Source organism: Panthera leo, chromosome A2, assembly GCF_018350215.1.
Source record: "Panthera leo isolate Ple1 chromosome A2, P.leo_Ple1_pat1.1, whole genome shotgun sequence".
NCBI classification, from domain to species: domain Eukaryota; kingdom Metazoa; phylum Chordata; class Mammalia; order Carnivora; family Felidae; genus Panthera; species Panthera leo.
The window spans coordinates 3322639-3344814 of NC_056680.1; the positions used below are offsets into that span (position 1 = coordinate 3322639).

General features: G+C 61.2%; 1 protein-coding gene across 2 annotated transcripts; it reads left to right on the forward strand.

Annotated features, from left to right (window-relative positions):
• Nucleotides 1-547: 547 nt before the first annotated feature.
• Nucleotides 548-22175, forward strand: HDGFL2 (HDGF like 2). Of its 2 annotated transcripts, none has more exons than XM_042928050.1 (16): nt 548-717; nt 3093-3169; nt 3263-3401; nt 9383-9574; nt 15969-16085; nt 16190-16261; nt 17168-17333; nt 17441-17516; nt 17590-17899; nt 19015-19112; nt 19742-19815; nt 19960-20030; nt 20311-20412; nt 20566-20779; nt 21394-21526; nt 21872-22175. In XM_042928050.1, exons 1-16 carry the CDS (start codon nt 646-648, stop codon nt 21972-21974), a joined length of 2016 nt encoding a protein of 671 aa, XP_042783984.1. In that variant the 5' UTR covers nt 548-645; the 3' UTR covers nt 21975-22175. The 2 variants fall into 2 exon arrangements, with proteins under 2 accessions (XP_042783984.1, XP_042783986.1); XM_042928052.1 differs by having other exon boundaries at nt 21875-22175.
• The last annotated feature ends 1 nt before the right edge of the window (nt 22176 follows it).

Here is a 22176-nt window from a genome sequence, read left to right on the forward strand (position 1 = left end):
CTTGAGGCCCTTTCGAGTGGTAGCCAATGGCCTGCGGCCCTCCGTTCAGCCCCGGCTCGTGGAGCGGGCGGCTTTCAGGGCCCCGCCCCCTGCATTGATTAGGCCTCCTTTCGGTGGTAGCCAATGGCCTGCCTCCTACTTTTAAAGCCCTCTTTCCGTGGCGGCCTATGGCCCGCCCCTCTGCCCTAAGCCCCGCCCTGAAGAAGCTTGGCTGGCCGCCTCACCACTCCCTGAAAGCCCCCGTTTCCCTCCTCCCACCTTTCCCCTTTCACCTCCCATAACCTCCGCCCCGCTCCCATTAGGCCTCTGGGTCACGCCTCTTGGCTCTGCCCGTTACCCAATCCCGTTAACTTGCTCTGCTCCAACCCCTCTTCTCATTGGTCCTCATGCTCCTCTATCCCCGCACGTGGTTCTGAGCGACGGCGTCTCCCGCCCGTGACGACCGGAGGGCGGGACTTCCGGAAGCCCGCAGTCCAATAAGCAGGCGCCGGCTCTCTGCCCAGGCGCCCGCCCCCGCCCCCTAGGCGCCCCGCTCCCGCCCCCGGCTTCGCCTCCCGCTGCCGCTGCCGCCGCCGCCGCCGCCGCCGTAGTCGCTGCCGCCGCCGCCGCCGCCGCTTCCTGCGGCCTGGGCCTCCCGCCGCCAGCATGCCGCATGCCTTCAAGCCCGGGGACTTGGTGTTCGCCAAGATGAAGGGCTACCCGCACTGGCCGGCCCGGGTGAGGCCGCGCGGGAGATGGGCCAGGCGGGGGGGTGGGGCAGGAGGGGCCCCGAGCCTGAGGGGCCGTGCACCGGGGGCCTGGGGGTCCCCGAGCTTTAGGGACCCGTGCATCGGGGGTCTGGGGCCCCGGGCCTGAGGGACCCGCGTAACGGGGCTCCGGGGGCCCCGGGCCTGAGGGACCCGCGTAACGGGGGTCTGCGGGCCCCGGGCCTCGGGGACCCGAGGAACGAGGGTCTGGGGGATGCCCTCGGGCCTGAGGGACCCGAGCAACAGGGTTTTCGGGCCCCCGGGCCTGAGGTACCCGCATAACGGGGGTCTGGGGGCCCCGGTCCTGAGGGACCCGCGTAACGGGGTCCTGGGGGCCCCCGGGCCTCAGGGACGCGCGTAACGGAGGGTTTGTGGCGGGGGGGTGGGGGGGGGGCCCAGTCTTGAGCAAATCGCTCCAAGGGTCGTGGGGTTTGAGGGACCTGGGGCTTGAGGGGGCAGGGTTCAAGTTCAAGTTCAAGTATTTGAGCGAGTAGGTGGTGTGAGGGGAGCGGAGGAAAATGGGGTTTAAAGAGCGGAATCAGACTGATGGGAAGGGGGCGCTTCAGACTGAAGGGTCTCATTGTGGGGCCGCAGGCTGTTTGTGCGGGTGGGCTAGGGTTGTGGGGCACCTGAGGGAGAAGGGTTGAGGGTCAAGGCTGAGGGGGGCTGAGGGAGGTCAAGGCTGGAAAGGGGGCTGGGAGCTGTGTTCACAAGGTCACTGAAGCCGAGAGGACTCTTCTGAGAATGCGGGGTATCGCGGCCCAGAGGTTGGAGTGGGACTTACTTGAACACTGGGGACCGGTGCTCTGTACCGATCCCCTCGCCATCCTCTGGTTGGGGTGTGGGGTTGAGGGAGATCTGGGGGTGGTCCCCCCCTGATGCGCGAAGCAGACACCTTTTCAGCTTCAAGCCCGAGAGAGGGCATCTGAGGGAAGGGGTTGAGCCAAGGGGACTCTGGGGGTCCCCTTTAGGAAAGGTTGAGATCCGGGGGACGCGGATGGTCCGCCGGGTGCAGGTCTGAAGGGCATCCTGAGTCTGGGAGTCCCAGAGAGTGGAGTCCCAGGCACTGTCTAGGGCAGGCCAGTGTGGACGAGGGCCTGGGGGTTGTCCTCCCCGGGTCCTAGGGGTAAAGTCGCCCCCGAAGCTAGGTGGGTGGGGTATGCGTGACCGGACTGACGGAGTTTGGGGGGGTGGGAGCAGCGGCGGCAGCGGGGGGCATGGGAAGGATCAGGCTGGAACGGGAGGAGCCCAGGAGTTGCCCGATGGCTGGAGATCTCAGCCGCGCTCCCTCTGGGTAGAAGTGAGCCGCGGCGGGCGGGCGGGCGGGCGTCTTGCGGCGTTGGGGGTCTGGGTGGGGAGAGGCTGCACAGGAGGTCGGGCAGGGGCCAGGGGCTGGAGCTGCTGCTGGCACGTCTGAGCCTCAGGCTCAGAGGCTGGTCCTCAGGGTGATGAAGTTGCAGGAGGCGTCTGTGCCGGGGATGCTGGCCATGGGGGGCTGAGGCCCAGCCACCAAGAACTTTGAAAAGTAGCCCAGAGAACCGGGCAAGGAACCTGGGGTGTGTGTTGCGGGGGGGGGGGGGCAGGGAAGGTTCCAGCAGCCCCCAGGCGTAGAAGAGGATGGGAAGGAATTGACGGGGACCAGAAAACTCACTTTAACCTGATTTGCTTGGGCTTGTTTTCCTGGGGGGACCCAGGAGCCATGAAACTTTACGGGCACTTCCCTTCTTTCCAGAGTACCAGCTTCTCCCTCTCCTCCACCCCCCCCCCCCCCCCACTCCTGCCGGCTCTCCAAGCCCGGAACATTTCCAAGCACCTGATTGGAAGTGAAGGGGCTGCTAGCCTCCTGTGGGGAGGTGACTGACAGCTGCCGGGGCCCATGGGCCTGTAGGGAGAGGGTGGGACTTCCTGGATGCTCAGGGCCTGTCTCCTGCAGCCCACCCCCCACCCGCTGCATCCTTGGAGCTGCCAGCTGCAGCCTCTGGGAGAGAGACCACCGATCGCCTCTGTGCGGGAGGGGGTCCCGAGGGAGGGTCCTGGGAGTTCGCAGAAGCTGAGCTTGGCCCCACCTCCTGGCTACTCAGGGCCCCGTATTTGGCTCTGCCCAGGCGCAGCACCTGCCTTGGAGGCAGAACACTCTGGGGGGAGGGGACAGGTGTGTATGGAGGAGGGGGGTCACGCAGAAGAATGCAGATGCCTAACCGGAACGAGCCCTGTCTCCCTCAGCTGAAGGCTCCCTTTCTCCCAGCATGCTTTCCCCAAGTAACTTGGCTGATGTCTTGGCCATTTCGTGGCTCAGGGGGTGACGCTGCCCCCCACGGCCACCCCCTGACCAGCGTCTCCCTGCAGATCGATGACATCGCCGACGGTGCCGTGAAGCCCCCACCCAACAAGTACCCCATCTTCTTCTTTGGTACACACGAAACGTAAGTGTCCCCAGGTGGGGCTTGACCGTCCCCCCTGGTGCCTCCCGGGTGGCCTGACTCACCCCGGACTGGCCCCGTGCCTCCCTTCTCCAGAGCCTTCCTGGGCCCCAAGGACCTGTTCCCCTACGACAAATGTAAAGATAAGTACGGGAAGCCCAACAAGAGGAAAGGCTTCAATGAAGGACTGTGGGAGATCCAGAACAATCCCCACGCCAGCTACAGCGCCCCTCTGGTGAGTACCTGGGGGTGGAGAGCGGCTGGCGTGGTGACCGCCGAGCCCACGTCACGCGGGGCTCTTACACACGCCGGGCACCGGAGGTGGTCTGAGCTTGCTCCGGAGGCGAGGAGGGCGGGCTCACTCCCCCTCTTGACACGGTTCACCTCCGGCCGATCCTTCTCTGTCTCCGTCGGGGCCTTCCTGGGCCTCGTGGGAGTTGCGTCGCGTCCCTGGCCCCACCCACTCCGTACTAGCGTCACCTCCCCTTCCCAGTCGCGACCACCAAATGCCTCTCCAGACGTTGGCGGGTGCCCCCCGGGTGGGGTGGAGGGGTGCGGGATCACCCCAGGTGAAACCCACTGCTCTGGAATTAGCTTGGGTTTATAATAGTGTTATTACAGCTCTGAAAAAGCCTTTTGTTCTGGGGGGGGGGGAAGTTGAAGTGAAATTCATGGAAAGCCTGGAAGGCTGCAGAAGGAGGCAGAGAGCTACCTCACTCTGGGCGTTTGGGGGTGAGGTGCAGATGAGGGGAGGCTGGGCTGCGGTTCTCTGCTCTGCTTTTAGCCACCGAGTTTGGGGTTTTCTGCAGGAGGCAGAGCGGTCTGGCCTCAGGAGGGGTGGGCTTGAGGTTGGCCGGGAGGCGGAGCTAACTGCCTGCCGGGGGCAGAGCGGCCAGCTGGGGAAGGAAAGGCCCTGCGGCCTGGCCTGGTCCGTGGGGAGGGACGCAGGAGTCACAGAGGCTCTGGTTCGAGGGAGCGACGGACCCAGGATGTCTGCAGCGTCTAGTCCTGCGTGAGAACTTGGGGTCTCCAGCCTGTGCTGTCCTGCGGCTCAGGCTCCCCCTGAGCCGGGAGCTCACGGTCCAGAATTTAGTAGATGTTGGTGGTGGTTTCCTCTTGCCTCCTGGGATGGGTCTAGGAGAAGGAGGTCCCCCGCTTTGCTGCCCGTTGTCTCTCCCGGTTTCCCGCCCCCCGCCCCCTTCCCATCATGGGGCAGTGGGTCAGAAGGTCTTGAAGGCATTTGGGTTCTGCGTGATCCTTTTCTGGCCCCGGCTCAAGTTCTGTTTGGTTACGCGGTAAGCTTCTCGCCTGCTGGTGAATCATCACACCGTTTAATATTTATTGCACACCAGCAGCTTGGTAAGTGCTGTGTGGATGCCTGGCCTCGAGGAAAGAAACTCAACCGTGGTGCAACCTTGACGTTGAACTGGCCCCACACAGACTCCCCGGGGTGAGAAGCGGCTGTAAGAGCGAGAGCTCGTCTTGCTGTTTGGTTTCCCACCGAGCCCGTGGCTCCAAACTGAACGTCTGTTTAAGATGCAGATTCCTGGGCCCCGCCTGCCGAGGTTTTGGGGTCAGCGTGAAGGGCTCAGGCCCGGGACCCCTGAGGTGTTTCTTCCCAAGCACCAGCCTGGATGTCTCCGGCAGAGCCAGGCCATAGGCGGGCTTCCGGAAGCAGCGTTTGTACGGGTACCTGGGCGTTCTATTCGCTCTTGACGTTTCTCGTGTATCTCTGCATCTTGAGTGGAAAGGCAGGCTCGGGGTACCAAATGGAAAAGGGGGTGTACGAGAGAGCGTGTCTATGGAGAGTGGGAAGTCAGCCCTCCCTCCCGGTCACGGTGCCGCGACGTCCGGTCAAGACCGCCACAGCTCCTCATTCCTGATACATTCTCCCAAGTATCACGTCAAGCTGTGAACACAGCTTTTCCGTTCTAAAGTCTAGAATATTATTATTATTTTTTAAATGTTTATTTTAGAGGGAGAGAGTGCTAGTGTGCACATGGGGGGAGGGAGGGGCAGAGAGAGAGGGAGACAGACGATCCGAAGCGGGCCCTGCACTAACAGCACAGAGCCCGATGTGGGACTCGAACTCCCAAACCGTGAGATCGTGACCTGGGCCCAAGTCGCACGCTTAACCGATTGAGGCACCCACGCACGCGCCCCTGAAGCCTGGAATTCTTAACTTTGCTTCTTGTTCTCCAAAATACATCCTTTTTTAATGTTTGTTTATTTATCTTTAATAATCACTGCACCCGTCGTGGGCTCAAACTCACAACCCCAAGGTCAAGAGTTACATGTTCTTCTGAGCCAACCAGGCTTCCCCCCAAATTTATCTTGACTGTTGGTCTCTGTGCAGAGAACAGCCTCGTTCTTTTCGACAGCCTTAACTCAGCTGGCTCTCGCACTAAGAGGTGACCACTAGCCCTGTTCCCTCACCCCCTTGCCAAGCCGGGAGGTGGAAATGGCATCTGAGTGTGGTTCCAACTTCATGGTCTTGATCCAGTGCTGAGGGTGGCCTGGGCAGGTGGCATCTTTTCCGTTTTATTGATGAGCAATCTGAGGCCCAGAGCGACCCAGCTAGAATCTGAGACATCTTACACCTAAACCAGGGTTTTTCAACATTCGTGCCTGGATCATTCTCATGGGGTGGGGGCCCTGGGCACTGTGGGGTTTTGAGCAGCGTCCCTGAGCACCACCCCCCACTCGATGCCAGGAGCACCCCCTGTCTCGGCAGCCCTAGATGTCCCCAGACGTTGCCAAATGTCTTCTAGGAGACAGACGTCGTTCCTGGTTGAGAACCATCGACGGAGGATTTTCTAGAAATGCATCCTCGTCCCTCGATAGGGGAAGAGGGAAAGAGACCTGTCTAGGGTTCTCAGCCTAGTGAGAGTGAGCTGGGACCGAAGCCCGGGCCTCCTGTGTCTCCGGCTGAGTTTCATCGGGCACGGGGGGGGGGCTGGGGGGCCCTGGAGGAGGGCCCAGAGAATAACCTGTACACAGCGGGTCTGAGGCGAAGCGTCCTGCTGTGGGAGCACAAGGACCTGGGCTCAAGTTCTGGGCCTACCAGACCTCTGGGCTCGCGCTGGCTGCAGGTTGGCCGGCTCTTGGCCGTGTTTCCTGGCTCCTCCCTGTGCCTCGTGCTTCTCCGTGGGGGTCACGTTTCCCCAAGGCTTTGCTGGCAGGCAGTGAGACCCCATGGGCTGACCCCCGCCCCGAGATCCAGCGTTCCCGGCCTTATGTACAGGCACAGCGTAGGGCCGGCCCCTTACCTTCTGGAGCGTCCACTTGCCCAGTTGTGGGACAGGCCCACCCAGCCCGGCCACCTGGCTGGACGTGAGAGGCACAGGCCGGACCCCGGTTGGTCAGGAGCAAGGAGGGGTTTGCGTGAGCAGTCGCTGCGTCCGGTGGCCCCGGCTTAGAGGCCAAGCCAGGCCCGGCTGGCATCTCGCCTCTGTCACACTCGCCGTGATCTTGAGCTGTTGTGTCACCCTTTGCTCGTCTGCAAAATGAGGGTGACGGCTCGCACCCAGGACGTGCGCACACACGCGCGCACACACACACACACACACACACACAGAGCAAGCTCGGGTAACGTCTGCCCCCTCGTTTTAGGTTTGGGGCCTGCCCTACCTAGCGTCAAGCATATCCAGGGTGGGCCCTGTTACGGTGCCTCAGGGGAGACAGAAGGTGCTGCGTGCTGAGCGCGAGGTCCTGTCGACAGCGGGCCCTTACTCTCCTCGCCTGTTAACCCGGCTGTGTGAAGGCCAGGGTGGGCTCAGGACCCCTCAGTCAGGGAAGGCCTGGGGGGCTTCCCGCAAGAGATCAGGGAACGGGGGATCGGTCGGGCCGGGGGTCCTCCCGTCTCCTCTCCGGCAGCCACGTCTCCCCTCTTCCGTGCCTTTCTGTGCTGATGTCCTACCAAGCGCTTGTCTGGTCCTGTGTCCAGCGCTGACCCCGGTTCCCTTCCCTCCCGGCCCCCCGGCCGCCCGTGCTCCTGCCTCCTTGCTCCCTGGTCCTGGTCTGGCCTCCTGTGTCCAGTCGGCGCGGCCCCCGAGGCTCCTCGCTCGGACTCGGACCGCTTTCTGTCCTCCCTGCTTGTATCTCGGCCGGCGTGCGGCCCCGGCCCGATCCGTCGATCCCCGGCTGTGGTTCCACCAAGGGAGTGTGCCTTTCTCTTGTTGTAAGTTTTTTTAATGAATTTGAGAAATTCGCTGTTTTAACTATTTTGAACGTGTCCTACAGTGGGTTTTATACATTTGTAGTGCCGTGAAATCGCCACTGCTCTCTAATCGAGAATACTCCATCACCCCACAAGGAAAACTCCCCCTTCCTGTTCGCTGTCACCCCCAATTCTCCCCTTCCTGTAGCCCCCGAGAACTCCTTTTTTTTTTTTTAAAGAAAGAGAGAGAGAGCTCGATTAGGGGAGGAGGGGAGAGAATCCCAAGCAGGCTCCATGCCCCGTGTGCAGAGTCCAACGTGGGACTCGATCCCACAAACCTGGGATCACGACCTGAGCTGGAGTCAAGAGCGGATGCTCAACCAACTGAGCATCTCCTGAGAACATCATCCCGCCCCTGAGAACTCCTAATCAACTTTCTGTTCCTATGAATTTGCATACTCCAGGTTTCATAGAAATGGAATTCTGTGTGCTCCTATGCTTCTGGCGTCTTTCACTGTGCGTGTTTCAGGGGTTCATCCACCCTGTAGCGCGTATCAGTTTCAGTCCTTTTCGCAGCTGAATAGTATTCTGTCCTATAGCTGCTCTGCACTTTGTCTATTTATTAGTAGGTGGAAATTTGTTTTTTTTTTGCAGACCGTAGCTCTAAAAAGTCACAGTCTCTGTCTTAAAAGAAATTAATTACTCGGTAAAGAAGTACCATGAAATAACGTGGTCAGATATTACCCTCGGAGTCGGCTGGGTGCTCCAGGAACGGAGCGGCACCCCCTCTCAGGCCGTGTCGTCTCTCTGTGTTTCCTTGTCTTTCTCCCCGTTAGACTGTGAGCTCCCCGAGGGCAGGGACCCTGTCTCACACCATCTCGCCCCCGCTGCAGCACGAGGCCTCAGGCAGTGGGTGTTCTGTGGCACTCACTGGATGGGTTTGACCAGGGCTCATCTGTGTTCCTCCTACAAACGAGATACCCAGAACGGGGTCAGAAACAGGCCCGAGAGAGCCCTGTGGCCTGACCGTCCTTGTGCGACTGCTGGGTCCCCTACATCCTCCATAACCCTGCATCAGCCCTGGCCCGGCCCTCCAGCCTTTCTTCCGCCACATTCTTCTCTCACCGTTGCCCCGGCCACACCGACCTCGCCCGGTTCTCAGGGGCACCGTCCCTCCCCTCGTGCTGTTCCTGTCCCTTTGCATGCTTGAGATGACTCATCAGCCGAGACGTCCCGCCCTCCGAGGATTCCTCCCCAAAACGCACTTCAGAACATTCCTGCCACCTTACACCCACCTCTCCCTGATTCCTCGGCACCCACGTACCAGTATTTTCCTCTCTCCCCGTCCCCACCGCGAGACACTGTTCTGCCGAAATGGCTGTTCTCTGCCTCTCCCGCTAGATGGTAAGCTCCCCGGGGGCAGGGGCCTCCCTGCCTTCACATCTGCGTGTGCTCGCTGCCTGCCCGCCCAGCACCGTGCCTGGCACCCGCCGCTGCGCGAACGCCCCCCGAGCGTGTAAAGGAGCCCGGCACGTGCCGAGCACGGCACAAGTGTTTCTGTGGCTGTTCTTGCCCGAGCGGGCACTTTGGGTAAAGCAGAAATAGCAGAGCCTGGAAGTTGCGGCCTGGAGGTCCTGTCTGCATTGTGATGGGCGTACCGACAGTGAACTGGCAAACTTTGGGGGACCTCTTGCCAGCCTGGGCACTGCCCTAAGAATGCCATGTGCCACTCCGGCCTCATCCTTGCCACAGCCCCGTGAGGCCAAAATCGTGCCACCCGTCTCCCTCAGATGTGGAAACTGAGGTCCTGAGAGGCTAAGTCACAGACTGGCCTGAGGTTTGATCTTGAACCCTGGCACCCACCGCATCTTGCCTTTGAGCCTCGATTCTTTAGTCTTTCCGGGCCGCCCCGTTTGGAAAGCCAGGGGGGGCAGACCCTGACATTTGAGACCCCGCCATGGGATCTGTCCTCGGGGTCCCCGTCCCGGCTGGGGAATCCGCCCAAGCCTGCTGGTGACTGGTCTGTGCCCCCCCCCCCCACCGTCTCGCCCCCCCAGCCGGTGAGTTCCTCTGACAGCGAGGCCCCCGAAGCCGACCCGGCGGGCGGGAGCGAGGACGACGAGGTCCGGGGGGTCATGGCCGTCACAGCCGTGACCGCCACAGCGGCCAGCGACAGGATGGAGAGTGACTCCGACTCAGACAAAAGCAGCGACAACAGTGGCCTGAAACGGAAGGCCGCAGCCCTGAAGGTAGGGGTGGGGCGGGAGCCCTTGGCCTGGTGGGGGGGCGGGGGGAGGTGGCAGCCCAGCCTCTCTCTGCCCCCCGCCCCCAGCAGCCTGGGCTCCCCCCCTGCCTTTCTTGTTTTCAATGCACGGTTCCATCATGATTTGTTTCATTTATTTTTATTTGTTATCATTTTTTACGTATGTCATTTCATTACTCTTTATAACGTTCCTCGGTAGATATTACTGTTTCCGCTTCATAGATTGTCATCTCGAGGAGGGGGTGTGCTTAGCCCGGGTCTGTAGTGTGAGCCGAAATGCCTTCCTGTATTATTAACCCGACCTTTTACTCAACACCAGCCAGACTGAACAGATCCCAGCAGAAGTAGAATGCACGTGCTTGCTCTTGGCTTTTCCCTCCCAGGAGCCTCCTAGCTGAAATTATGCCTGTAACCTGAATATGCAGATAATTTTTCTGGGTGTTTAACATGCTTTTTGAAAATGGAGATACCACTCACATAGCGCGAAATTCACCCTTTCAAAATACACAGTTCACTGGTTCTTAGTACATTCACAGAGCTGTGCAGCCGCCACCACCGGCGAGTTCCAGAACATTCCATCACTCCAAAAGAAACCCCGTCCCCCTTAGCAGTCGTCCGTCAGCCCCCACGAGCCCCCTTCCTGTCCGTGGATGAGCCCGTTGTGGACGTTTCACACACGCGGACTCACACCCCGCGTGGCCTCTCGTGTCTGGTTCCCTCCCTGAGCGTCACGTGTTCAGGGTTGGTCCGCGGGGCGGCGGGTGTGGGCGCCTCGCTCCTGCTCGCGGCCGAGGGACGTGCGCGTGCGCGGTGGGCACGTATTTACCAGTTGATAGACATCTGGGTTGTGTCCACTCTGGTCCGCTGTGAACACACTGCTGTGCACGTGCGTGTGCAGGTTTCCGTGAGGACGTGAGTTGTCGGTTCTGGAGACAGTCTTGCCCTTTCTCTTCCCTGCCTTTTGACTGCCTCTGAGCATCTGGGTGCGGGATGAAAAGGCCGGGACCTAGCGGCCACTGTCTTTGACAGGCTTTCCTACCATTACTGATAAAAATAACGTTTGCTTTTGGCTGCAATCCTCATGATAAGCCGTGCTTGTCGTCAGGTATGAGACGCGAAAGGTGCGGAGAAGCTGGTAGAAAATACCCGTGTTAGGTGCGCGGGCTGCCGTGCCGGGGGACTGGAAACGCCCTGGCGGGTTTGTCCGCGATCCCGAGTGTGCCTCACACGGGGTGCAGGTGTGAGTGCGGGTGGGGGTGCGGGTGAGGGTGGGGGTGCAGGGGTGGGGGTCGAAGCACAGAATTGGCAGCCGTCCACACGGTGTCTGTTTGCTGAGCATTTCTTGGTCACTAAGTACTGCTTTACGACGTGGTCCTCAGTGGTCGAGAAGCAGTCTGTGATTTCTCACCGGTACGTTAGTAAGACCGTCGGGCGTTCACGGGGGCACCTGGGTGGCTCGGTCGGTTAAGTGTGTGGCTCTTGATTTTGGCTCACGCCACGATTTCTCTGCGCTCGTAGCGTGGGGGCTGCTGAGGATTCTCTTGTCTCCCTCTCTCTCTGTTGATCCCCTGCTCGCTTGCCCTCTCTCGCTCTTTCAAAAGCGAACGCACAAAAGAAAAAGGAAAAAAAATTTGATGGGCATTTAGCTCCAGGTTTTTATGGTGTGCTTGGCACTGTTTTGTCAAATTCCCCATTATTTCTGTTTACGGTTGTTGGAGACATTAAATAGAAATGCGTAGAAAACAACCCTGCCCCGTGCCACCCCTGAGAGATAAACCCCTATTTGTTTTTTTGTGGTTTTTTTTATTAATAATTTTTTAAAGTTTATTTATTTTGAGAGAGAGAGAGAGGGAGTGCGTGTGTGAGTGCGTGGGAGGGGGCAGAGAGAAAGGAGGACAGAGGCTCTGAAGCAGGCTTTGTGCTGACAACACAGAGCCCGATGTGGGGCTTGAACTCATGAACCACAAGATCATGACCTGAGCCAAAGCCGGACGCTTAACTGACTGAGCCATGCAGGCGCCCCATGAATTTTTACTTACTTTATTTTTTAAATGTTGATTCATTTTTGAGGGAGAGAGACAGAATGTGAGAGCAGGCTCCAGGCTCTGAGCTGCCAGCACTGAGCCCCACGCAAGGCTCAAACCCACAAATTGTGAGATCGTGACCTGAGCCGAAGTTAGACGCTTAACCAACTGAGCCACTCAGGTGCCTCCCACTTAATTTTTTAAAATATTTACTTATTTTTGAGAGAGGGAGAGAGAGAGAATGATTGGGGGTGGGGCAGAGAGAAAGGAGGACGGAGGGTCGGAAGCAGGCTCTGTGCTGACAGCAACGAGCCCGACGTGGGGCTCGAACTCATGAACCTTGAGACCATGACCTGAGCCAAGTCAGATGCTCAACTGATTGAGCCACCCAGGCGCCCCTAAACCCCCGTTTGTAAGTCACTGCTTAGATTTTTTGGGTCACTTTTGCATTAAACCGGTACAAGTTCTTATCACAACCCCGTTTAACCACACCGGGGAACATTTAAAAGCGCTTTTCCCCGGGAGCCCCATCCCCCAGCCCATCCGCAGCTCTCTCCTTTCTCCGATCTGTGAGGGGCTGTGGTTTTCCCGCGGGGCCGGCTTTATACATTCTCTCTTCAGCCAGCAACTTGTTGGTGTTGTTCTATGGGTCTGCATCCTGGTCTTCTCATCTGTCCTCTGAGTGGTTCCACGGACGGCCTCCTTCGTGAGGCAGATCCCGACGCCAGCTCTTGGGGACGGGGTCCCGGCCCTGCCCGCCCAGCCGGGGTCTCTGTGCTCTCCGGGGCTCCAAGATCTCGCAGCTCAGGGCCCCTCGCCACTGCTTCCCCTGGCGTCAGGAGGGAGGGTCCTGGGTCACCCTGGTCTTTGTGACGCCCTTTGGTCTGGGGAAGGAGGCCACAGCCGGCTTGAAACGCTTCCCCTAGAACTGCCTGGCGACTCTGGCAGAACGTGAACTGCCCTCTAACTGGATCCCCTGAGCGCCCGCGTTGAGAGGGGAGAGCATACAGCGCCCCTAGGCTACAGGCCGTCTGTGTCCCGAGAGGGAGTACAAAGTGCCCCGGGCTTCAGCTCGGCCGCCCATGAAGGGGGGCCAGGCTCCACACACGACCACACAGCCCTGCAGGTCCGGCCCCGACAGTCCCCGTCCCTTCCCTGACCACTCACTAGCCACGCTGCCTTCCCCTGTGGGGCTTTGTGCTTGCCGTCTCTCCCGCCCCTCCGTCCCCCCTCCGTCCTTCCTCCATCCCTCTGTCCCCCCTCCGTCCCTCCGTCCTCCCTCCATCCCTCTGTCCTCCCTCTGTCCCCCCGTCCTTCCTCTATCCTCCCTCCGTCCCTCCATCCTCCCTCCGTCCCTCTGTCCTTCCTCTGTCCTCCTTCCATCCCTCCGTCCTCCCTCCGTTACTCTGTCCTCCCTCTGTCCCGTCCTGGTCCCCCATACGCGAGTAACCCTTCTCTCACATTTGCACGGAATGTTTCCGTTTGCCTCTCCTGGCTGGAACATGTTGTGCGACAGTAGGGGGCCTTATCTCTCCCCAGTGGGTCACTGAGTGTACATGTGTGCCGGCTGGCCTCACAGAGTCCCGTGCACTAGACGGCTTGCACACCAGTCAGTATTCCTGGAGGCAGCAAGTCTGAGATCAAGGTGTTGGCAGGCCTGGTTCCTTCTGAGGCCTCTCCCTGGCGTGCACATGCCGTGCCCCCATCCCGTGTCCTCACGTGGTCGTCCCTCTGTGGCCATGTCCTGATCTCTTCTTATAAGGACACAGGTCCCACTGGATTAGGGCCACTCCAGTGACATCATTTTAACTTAATTATATCCTTAAAGACCTGGTCTCCAAACACAGTCCCGTTCTAAGGTCCTGAGGGTCAGGGCTTCAACAGGTGAATTTTAGGGGGACACAGTCCAGCCCATCGTGCCCTGGACAGGGCACGGAGCAGGGGAGATGCTCTGGTGACAGTGGTTAGGAGAACCACCGCGTCTCCGATGTGACAAAACAGAGGCAAAGTGCCATAGAACTCAGCACTGGCTGGCTGGGGAGGCCTGGGTTTTCCCCGGGCTGAGATCTACTTCTAAAGCTCAGGTCTCTCTTCTTAAAGATTCTTACGTTGGCTTCTTTGGGTGGATGTCAGAGAATGTGTGGACCCCTGAAACTGAATTCAGGTTGTTTGTGTGTGTGTGTGTGTGTGTGTGTGTGTGTGTGTGTGTGTATTTATTTTTAATTTATTTTTTTCTTTTAAATGTTTATCTATTTATTTATTTTTTTTTTTTTAAATTTTTTTTTTCAACGTTTTTTATTTATTTTTGGGACAGAGAGAGACAGAGCATGAACGGGGGAGGGGCAGAGAGAGAGGGATACACAGAATCGGAAGCAGGCTCCAGGCTCCGAGCCATCAGCCCAGAGCCTGACGCGGGGCTCGAACTCACGGACCGCGAGATCGTGACCTGGCTGAAGTCGGACGCTTAACCGACTGCGCCACCCAGGCGCCCCTATCTATTTATTTTTGTTTGTTTGTTTTTTGTTTTGTTTTTTTTTTTTTTTTTTTTTTTTTAATTTTTTTTTTTTTTTCAACGTTTTTTAATTTATTTTTGGGACAGAGAGAGACAGAGCATGAACGGGGGAGGGGCAGAGAGAGAGGGAGACACAGAATCGGAAACAGGCTCCAGGCTCTGAGCCATCAGCCCAGAGCCCGACACGGGGCTCGAACTCACGGACCGCGAGATCGTGACCTGGCTGAAGTCGGACGCTTAACCGACTGCGCCACCCAGGCGCCCCTGTTTTTTTTTTTTTTTTAAACGTTTTTATTTATTTTTGAGACAGAGAGAGACAGAGCATGAATGGGGGAGGGTCAGAGAGAGGGAGACACAGAATTGAAACAGGCTCCGGGCTCTGAGCTGTCAGCACAGGGGCCCGATGCGGGGCTCGAACTCACAGACCGCGAGATCGTGACCTGAGCCGAAGTCGGCGCTCAACCGACTGAGCCACCCAGGCGCCCCCTCTATTTATTTTTGAGAGAGAGGGAGAGCACAAGCAGAGGAGGGACAGAGAGAGAGAAAGAGAAACACAGAATCTGAAGCAGCTCCAGGCTCTGAGCTGTTAGCATAGAGCCCAGTGTGGGGCTCGAACTCGTGAACTGTGAGATCATGACCTGAGCCGAAATCAGACACTTCACTGACGGAGCCACCCAGGCGCCCCTATTTTTTTTTTTAATCTTTTTATTGAGGTAAGGTTCACATTAAAAAATCAGCCATTCTAAAATGCACAGCTCTGGGGCGCCCGGGTGGCTCAGTCGGTTAAGCGTCCGACTCTTGGTTTTGGCTCAGGTCATGATCTCGCAGTTTTGTGGGTTTGAGGCCCATGTCGGGCTCTGCACTGGTGGCACGGAGCCTGCTTGGGATTCTCTCTCCCACTCTGTCTGCCCTCCCCCACTCGTGCTGTTTCTCTCAAAATAAATAAGTAAACTTAAAAAAAAATAAAATGTACAGCTCAGGGACATTAAGCACACTCACACTGTTTTGCAAATCCCCCCACGTTTTCCAGAACTTTCCATCTCCCCAAACTGAGACTCTATCCCCGTGAAGCACTGATTCCCCACCCCCGGCTCCCACCATCCACTCTCCGACTCTATGGACAGGACTCCTCTAGGGACCCCCTGTGAGTGGGGTCACGCAGGACGTGTCCTTCTGTGTCTGGCCTCTGTCACTGTGCACAGTGTACTTAAGGTTCAAGATCCCTGTTTTGTTTTATTTTTTTTGAGAGAGAGAGTGAGCAAGCGTGCGCACACGTGTGAGTGGGGGAGGGGCAGAGAGGGAGAGAAAATCTCCAGCGGGCTCCGCGCTGTCAGCACAGAGCCTGATGCGAGGCTCAGACCCGTGAACCATGAGATCGTGACCTGTGCCGAATTCAAGAGTCTCATGCTAGGGGCGCCTGGGTGGCTCAGTCGGCTGAGCGTCCGACTTCGGCTCAGGTCATGATCTCATGGCTCGTGAGTTCGAGCCCCGCGTTGGCCTCTGTGCTGACAGCTCAGAGCCTGGAGCCTGGTTCATATTCTGGGTCTCTCTCTCTCTCTCTCTCTCTCTCTGCCCCTCTCCCGCTCATGCTGTCTCTCTCTGTCTCTCAAAAATAAATAAACATTAAAAAAAAAAAAGAGTCTCATGCTTAACCGACTGAGCCCCCCAGGTACCCCAGGATCCCTGGTTTTTAGTCAGATCCTGCAAGGGGTCCCTGCCACCTCCCAAGGAGTCCAGAACCTCAGCTCTTCTCCGGGGTGTGAGCGGCCAGGCGGGAGACGGCTGTGCCAAGCACACAGGCGAAATTTCTGATGGCTCCTGTGCTCGGGCTGCGCTCTTTCTAGATGTCGGTCTCAAAACGAGCTCGAAAGGCCTCCAGCGACCTGGATCAAGCCAGCGTGTCGCCATCCGAGGAGGAGAACTCAGAAAGCTCTTCTGAGTCAGAGAAGACCAGTGACCAGGTGAGCAGGTGGCTGCCTCCGGGGGCGGGCGGGCGCACGCACAGAGGCCGAGCCGGGGCCAGTCCGTGGGGCCCACGCTGAGCACCTTCTCTCTCTCCGCCCAGGACTTCACCCCCGAGAAGAAAGCTGTGGTGCGGGCGCCTCGGCGGGGCCCCCCTGCGGGACGGAAGAAAAAGGTAGAGGGTTTTTTCGTGTCTTGTTCCCACCTGCCTGCCTGCCTGCCTGCGGGAACCCCCGAGAGGCTCTGTGTGGTCACCAGCCACTGCCCGTGGGTAGAGTCTGTCCTTTCTGGAGGAGGGTAGGGCGCAGGCCACGAGGGATCACCACCGTCCGCCTCTGCCTCCACCGATGGCTTCGGTGTGTGGTTTCCGAGGGTGGAGTGTGCAGGGCCCGTCTGTGGGCCCGGAGGCCGCCTGGCTGCCACCACTCCTGAGAGGAACGCAGAGGCCGGTGCAGAAACTGGGTGCTGGAACGCTGGCCTCAGAAGGGAGGGGGGTGTCCTTAGGGGCCCCGTGTGAGGCAGGGAGAGTGGGTGTGTTGTGTGTCCGCATCCCGCGGACGGTGTGCGTGTGTTCGAGTGTGTGCGTTACGTGCTTGGGTGTGTGTGAGCGTGCATGGGAGTGGGGAGCAGGATCGGGGCGGAGACAGGAGGAGGGCCCTCCTCTCACCGGGCCTCCCGCCCCTATTCTGCACTGGGAAGGGCTGTAGGGGCGCCTGGGGGCGGGGTCTCAGTCGGTCGAACGCCCAACTCTTGGTTTCGGCTCAGGTTGTGGTCCAGGGTCGAGGGATCGAGCCCCGCATCAGGCTCTGCACTGTGTGGGGAGCCTGCCCGAGATGCTCTGCCTTCCTCTGCCCCTCTCCCCTGCTCACGCGCCTGCTCTATCTGAAATAAAAAAATTAAAAAACCAACCAAGAGCTCTAGCCCCGGAAAGCGCGGCGGCTCTCCTCTGCCTCCCCCCCCCGCTTCCCCGAGGGGATGAGGCCCGGGACCCCCCACGCCGAGCCCAAGGAAGAGGCGGTTGTTTGCGGGGAGGGGGCTGCCCGTGTCCTGTGTCCTCACCTCTGCACCCCCCGCCTCTCAGAAGGCGCCCTCGGCCTCCGACTCCGACTCCAAAGCGGAATCCGACGGGGCCAAGGGCGAGCCTGTGGCCGTGGCCAGGTCCGCGCCGTCCTCTGCCTCCTCCTCTTCCTCCTCCTCCTCCGACTCGGACGTGTCCGTAAAGAAGCCTCCTCGGGGCCGGAAGCCAGGTAGGGCGCGGGCCGGGGCGCCCCCCCCCCCACCCCCCGCCCCCCCCCCCCCCGCCGTCCTGGGGGAGAGATCCCGCGCCGACCGCCCCCCCCCTCCTTCCCTGCAGCTGAGAAGCCGCCCCCGAAGCCCCGCGGCCGGAAGCCGAAGCCAGAGCGGCCCCCGAGCAGCTCGAGCAGCGACAGGTGGGCGGCAGGCCGGGGCGGCGGGCGGGTGGGCGGCGCGCCCCCGGGCCCTCTAACGGGCGCGCCTCCGCAGCGACAGCGACGAGGTGGACCGCATCAGCGAGTGGAAGCGCCGGGACGAGGAGCGAAGGCGGGAGCTGGAGGCCAGGCGGCGCCGGGAGCAGGAGGAGGAGCTGCGGCGGCTCCGCGAGCAGGAGAAGGAGGAGAAGGAGCGGCGGCGGGAGCGCGAGCGCGGGGAGGCCCCCGCCGGGGGCAGCGGGGGCAGCAGCGGGGACGAGCCGGGCGACGAGGACGAGCCCGTGAGGAAGCGCGGCCGCAAGGGCCGGGGGCGGGGGCCGCAGTCGTCGTCCGACTCGGGGCCCGAGGCCGAGCCGCAGCGAGAGGTGCGTCCTGCTGGCGCGGATGCGGCGCTGCCCGCTAACCGGGAGCTCGGGGTCGGCGGGTCCCTTCCCGCCGCCCGCCGGGTCGGCGCCGGTGGGGGTGGGGGTGAAGCGGTGAAGGAGACACAGAGACCTGCGCCGTGGAGGAGCCGGGGTTCGCGTGAGGGGGCCAGACAGGGGACAACGTGAGGTGCGTTCCAGCACGTTGGGTGCGAAAGACAAGAAGGCAGGTCAAGGGGCATGAGCCGTCGGGTGGGCTTTTCAGTTTTACGTTGGGTAAACCCTAAAGGCTTTAGCTGAGAAGATGCGTGTGCCATGAAGTAAGGATCTGAATGAAGTGAGAGGTGGTCTGGGAAGGTATCTGGGGAAACAGCACGCCGGGCTGAGAGCACAGTCTGTGCAAAGGCCCTGGGGCAGGACCAGGCCTGCTGTGTTGGAGCAACAACCAGGGGGCCCGTGTGGGTAGAACGGAGAGGTGGAGGGGGGAGAAAGAGGAGACGGGATGGGGCAGGTCGTCCCGGGCCTTGGGGTCTCAGGGAGGACTTGGGCTTTTCCCCCAGGGAGGTGGGAGCCCTGAAGGGCTGTGGGCCGAGGAGGGCAGACTTGACTCCTGTGTTCACAGGTGCCCTCTGGGTGCTGCGGGGGGCAGGACTCTGGGATGAGTGGGGGGCAGATAGGAGGCCTCTGTGAGCATGAGGGGTGACCCGCAGGCCCAGGGCAGTCCTGCAGGCTCGTCAACACCCCGCTTTCCTGGCACTCGCAATCTGCCTGGATCTGAGCCTCACTTCCAGGCCTGTCACCTTCTAGACCGAGCCCCACGGGACAGAGGACAACCTTACTCTCCCTGTTTTCCCTGGGTCACAAAAAAGGGCCCAAGATCCCTCCCACAGGAAGTGCAGATTGTGGGGCCGCCCCTCCCGTCGAGTGAGTGGTCCTTGTAGGACCTGAGACGCTGTCCCCTGGGGCACGTGCTGGACCCAGGGGTCGTTCTTCCCGTCCTGCCCGGTCCGCCAGTTCCCAACAGTGCGGTGATGGCAGGCGGTGGCAGGCTGAACCTCTAAAGGGAGCGCCCGCTGCCCGCCACCCGCCACAGCCCTGTCTCTCTCTGGACACCGCAGGCAAAGAAGGCGGCCAGACAGTCACAAAGCACAGAGCCCTCGAGGAGACCCAGCCAGAAGGAGAAGAGAGGGCGCCCCGAGGAGAGGCCCCGAGCCAGGTCGGACCCGCTTTGCCTCCCCTCCCGCGGCTACCTGGGGGCCCACCTGCCCCGTTCTGGTCCCTGCGGCTCCCGGCCTCCTGGGGATCCGTCACCCCTCACCCCGTACAGGAGGGACCCGACTTCCGAAATCAGTCTTGGACATAGATCCAAACCAAGTGGGGCCCCGTCAGTAGGAACCACTGCTCCAGACTGAGGTTCTGCCCCCAGTGGACACCACCCCACGTATCTGGTTGTTACGCTGGGGGTGTTCCTCGCGTTGAGGGGGTGGGGCCATCATGTTGCCCAGCCCCCCCCCAGGGCCCGGATGTTCCTCAGAGAGCGACCGGCCCCTTGTCAGCAGTGCTGAGGGGGGGACCCTGTCCCCCAGACCAGTGGTCCTCAGATTGGAAATCCAAGCCGGGGGGATACAGCCCATCCCCCTGCCCGCTTGCTAAGCGGGAATCTAGCATCAGCGAATGAACCTTCCCGATGCGAGTTTGGCGGCTGCCTAGACCGGGTCCCAGTGGGCCCTGATCCCTCCTCCTCCCCGACCATGCACACACAGGCCCCCGGGGGCAGGAGGGCCGTGGCAGGGCAGGGGGGCTACGCGGCAGGCGAGGGTAGGGCTAAGGGGTGTGACTCCACAGGCCCCCCAAGGTGGAGCGGACCCGGAAGCGGTCAGAAGGGTTCCCGCCCGACCGGAAGGTGGAGAAGAAGAAAGGTGAGGAGGGCGGGCCACCAGGGCAGGTCCTCTGCTCCCGTGCACGTGCACGGGTGGAGGAAGCTGGTCGGGGGGCGGGACCGGGCCAGGGTGGCTTCTGCGGCTGCAGTCACGTGCAGGTGCTGCGTTCTCTTCTGGCCGCAGAACCTTCCGTGGAGGAAAAGTTGCAGAAGCTGCACAGCGAGATCAAGTTCGCCCTGAAAGTCGACAATCCGGTGAGACCCTCCTCGGGGTGCGGAGGTTCCTCCGGGCCAGGCAGTCCCCCAGCCCCTCGTGTGTGGAGCCCCTGAGAAGTTCTGGGAAACTGAGGCAAACCCTGGGTCTCGGTTCACCTGGTGTCCTCCAGCAGGGGGCGCCACCCGGGCTGCTTAGTCCTCCAGGTTCTGGGTCTCAACCACCACCCCTGGGGGTCCCTGTCGCTCCGCCTGCCCCCCAGGGCACTCCCTAGGGCCCCCTCAGCTAGGTGCCGCCCCTCCTCCTCTCCCCACCCTGCAGGATGTGAAGAGGTGTCTGAATGCGCTCGAGGAGCTGGGGACCCTGCAGGTGACCTCACAGATCCTCCAGAAGAACACAGATGTGGTGGCCACACTGAAAAAGGTGCGGTGGGATCCTAGCAGCGGAAGGGCCTGGTGGCCGGCGGGGGTAGGGGTCCCGAGGGGCACGGCCTGGGCGGTGGCGGCCTTGGAGGCGGGGCTCTGGCGGGGGCGGCGAGACCCGCTGCGTCTCCTGAGCGGGCCTCTCGTGGGTCAGATCCGCCGTTATAAGGCCAACAAGGAGGTGATGGAGAAGGCCGCAGAGGTCTACACCCGGCTCAAGTCTCGGGTCCTGGGACCGAAGATCGAGGCCATCCAGAAGGCGACCAGAACTGGGACGGAGAAGGAGAGAGCCGAGGTGGACAAGGCAGAGGAGGCGCTGGCTGGAGAGGAGGCCCCCGCGGAGAGGGCGGAGGACGAGCTGAGCGCTGGTGAGGAGCAGGGCTGGAGCCCTCGTAGACCCTCCGAGCCAGACGGCACGGGAAACCGTGCGTGCGTGGGGGCCGCGTGTGGGAGCGTCGCGGGACGGGCTGGCTGGACCTGGGAGGGCCAGGGGTGGGCTGAGAGGAGAAAGAGGGTGTTTCTCGAAGGGACAGTGGTGCTGGGTCCCTCAGCGACAAAGGGGCTGTCGCGCTGTCCTTCCTGCTAGGGTTACGTGGTTCTGACGGGGGCTGCGGAGAGGCGCTCCTTCTTCAGACCTGAAGCCTCCGCAGCCCCAGGGCCGGCCTGCAGGGGGCGTCTCCTTATTTCTGTCCCCAGACCCCGCACACGTGTTTCCCCGCTCCTTTACCAGTCGCTCCCTGTCTCAGGCTTGTATGTGCGGGGGCCCGGAGCCGGCTGCAGAACCCGGCACATGCCCCAGCCTGACGGACGAGCAGTCCCGATGGGTCTGGGAGGTGTGGGCCGGGGGCATGTGGTGGGCGCTCTGCGCCGGGGCCCTCGAGGGGGCTGCAGGCTCCTTTAGGGCTCCTGTCCCCAAACCAGCTCGCTCGCTTGCTCCCGGCGGGCAGGGCCACGGGGTCACGAGTCCCCCTCTCCCACCCAGATCTCTCAGCCCCGGTGAATGGCGAGGCCACGTCCCAGAAAGGGGAGAGCGCGGGGGACAAGGAGCAGGAGGAAGGACAGAATTCCGAGGAGGGGCTGGGGTGCGGCTCCTCTGAAGAGCCCTTACACAACGAGTAAGTATCGCCGGGGGCCGCGGCCACGGGGGCAGCTTCCTGAGAAGGCGCCCACTGCGCGGGCTGCTCGCACCCGCCACCCCTGCCGCTGACCCGTGGGTCCCCCATCCGGGGAGCTGCTCTGGGCCCGGCCCCCCGGGAGGGCGGCTTCCTCCCGTCGCGCCGGGAACGGGCGCGTGGGCTCCTGGGTGCGGACGCCGCCGTGGTGAGGACCCGGGGTCCGCCCTGCGGCCCGGCTGGGGCGGCGGAGGGCGCTCCGGACACGGCCGCGCTCCCCGGGCGCTGGGTCTCTGCTGGCGGTGGAGGGCCGCGCGCTCACCCGCACCCGTGCTGTGTCCCCACCAGCAGCGCGCAGGAGGCCCCCGAGCTGGACGTGCCCGGGAAGGAGCGGCAGGAGCGCTCGAGGGTGCGGATAGCCTCAGAGTCCCTGGACGAGGAGGACAGCTGAGCCCCGGCGGCCAGGCCCACCCGTCGCACGTAGATGCCCCAGGCCTGCCCCGGCCCCCGCCCACCACCCAAGGAGCAGAGACCCGTTGGGGAAGCGCTGTGCTGTCCCTTTGTATCTGTCCCCTGGGTTGTTTTTCTGCCTAACTTCTGTGATTTCCAACCAACATGAAATGACTATAAAGGGTTTTTTTAATGAAAGTCAC

What these genes read in the sequence shown, in the direction of transcription:
- HDGFL2 (XM_042928050.1), top strand. Translation starts at nt 646, where the DNA reads ATGCCGCATGCCTTCAAGCCCGGGGACTTGGTGTTCGCCAAGATGAAG. An exon ending in CAGAGAAGACCAGTGACCAG is followed by an intron (nt 16,086 to 16,189) that starts GTGAGCAGGTGG and finishes CTCTCCGCCCAG; the next exon opens with GACTTCACCCCCGAGAAGAA. An exon ending in GGAGGACGAGCTGAGCGCTG is followed by an intron (nt 20,780 to 21,393) that starts GTGAGGAGCAGG and finishes TCTCCCACCCAG; the next exon opens with ATCTCTCAGCCCCGGTGAAT.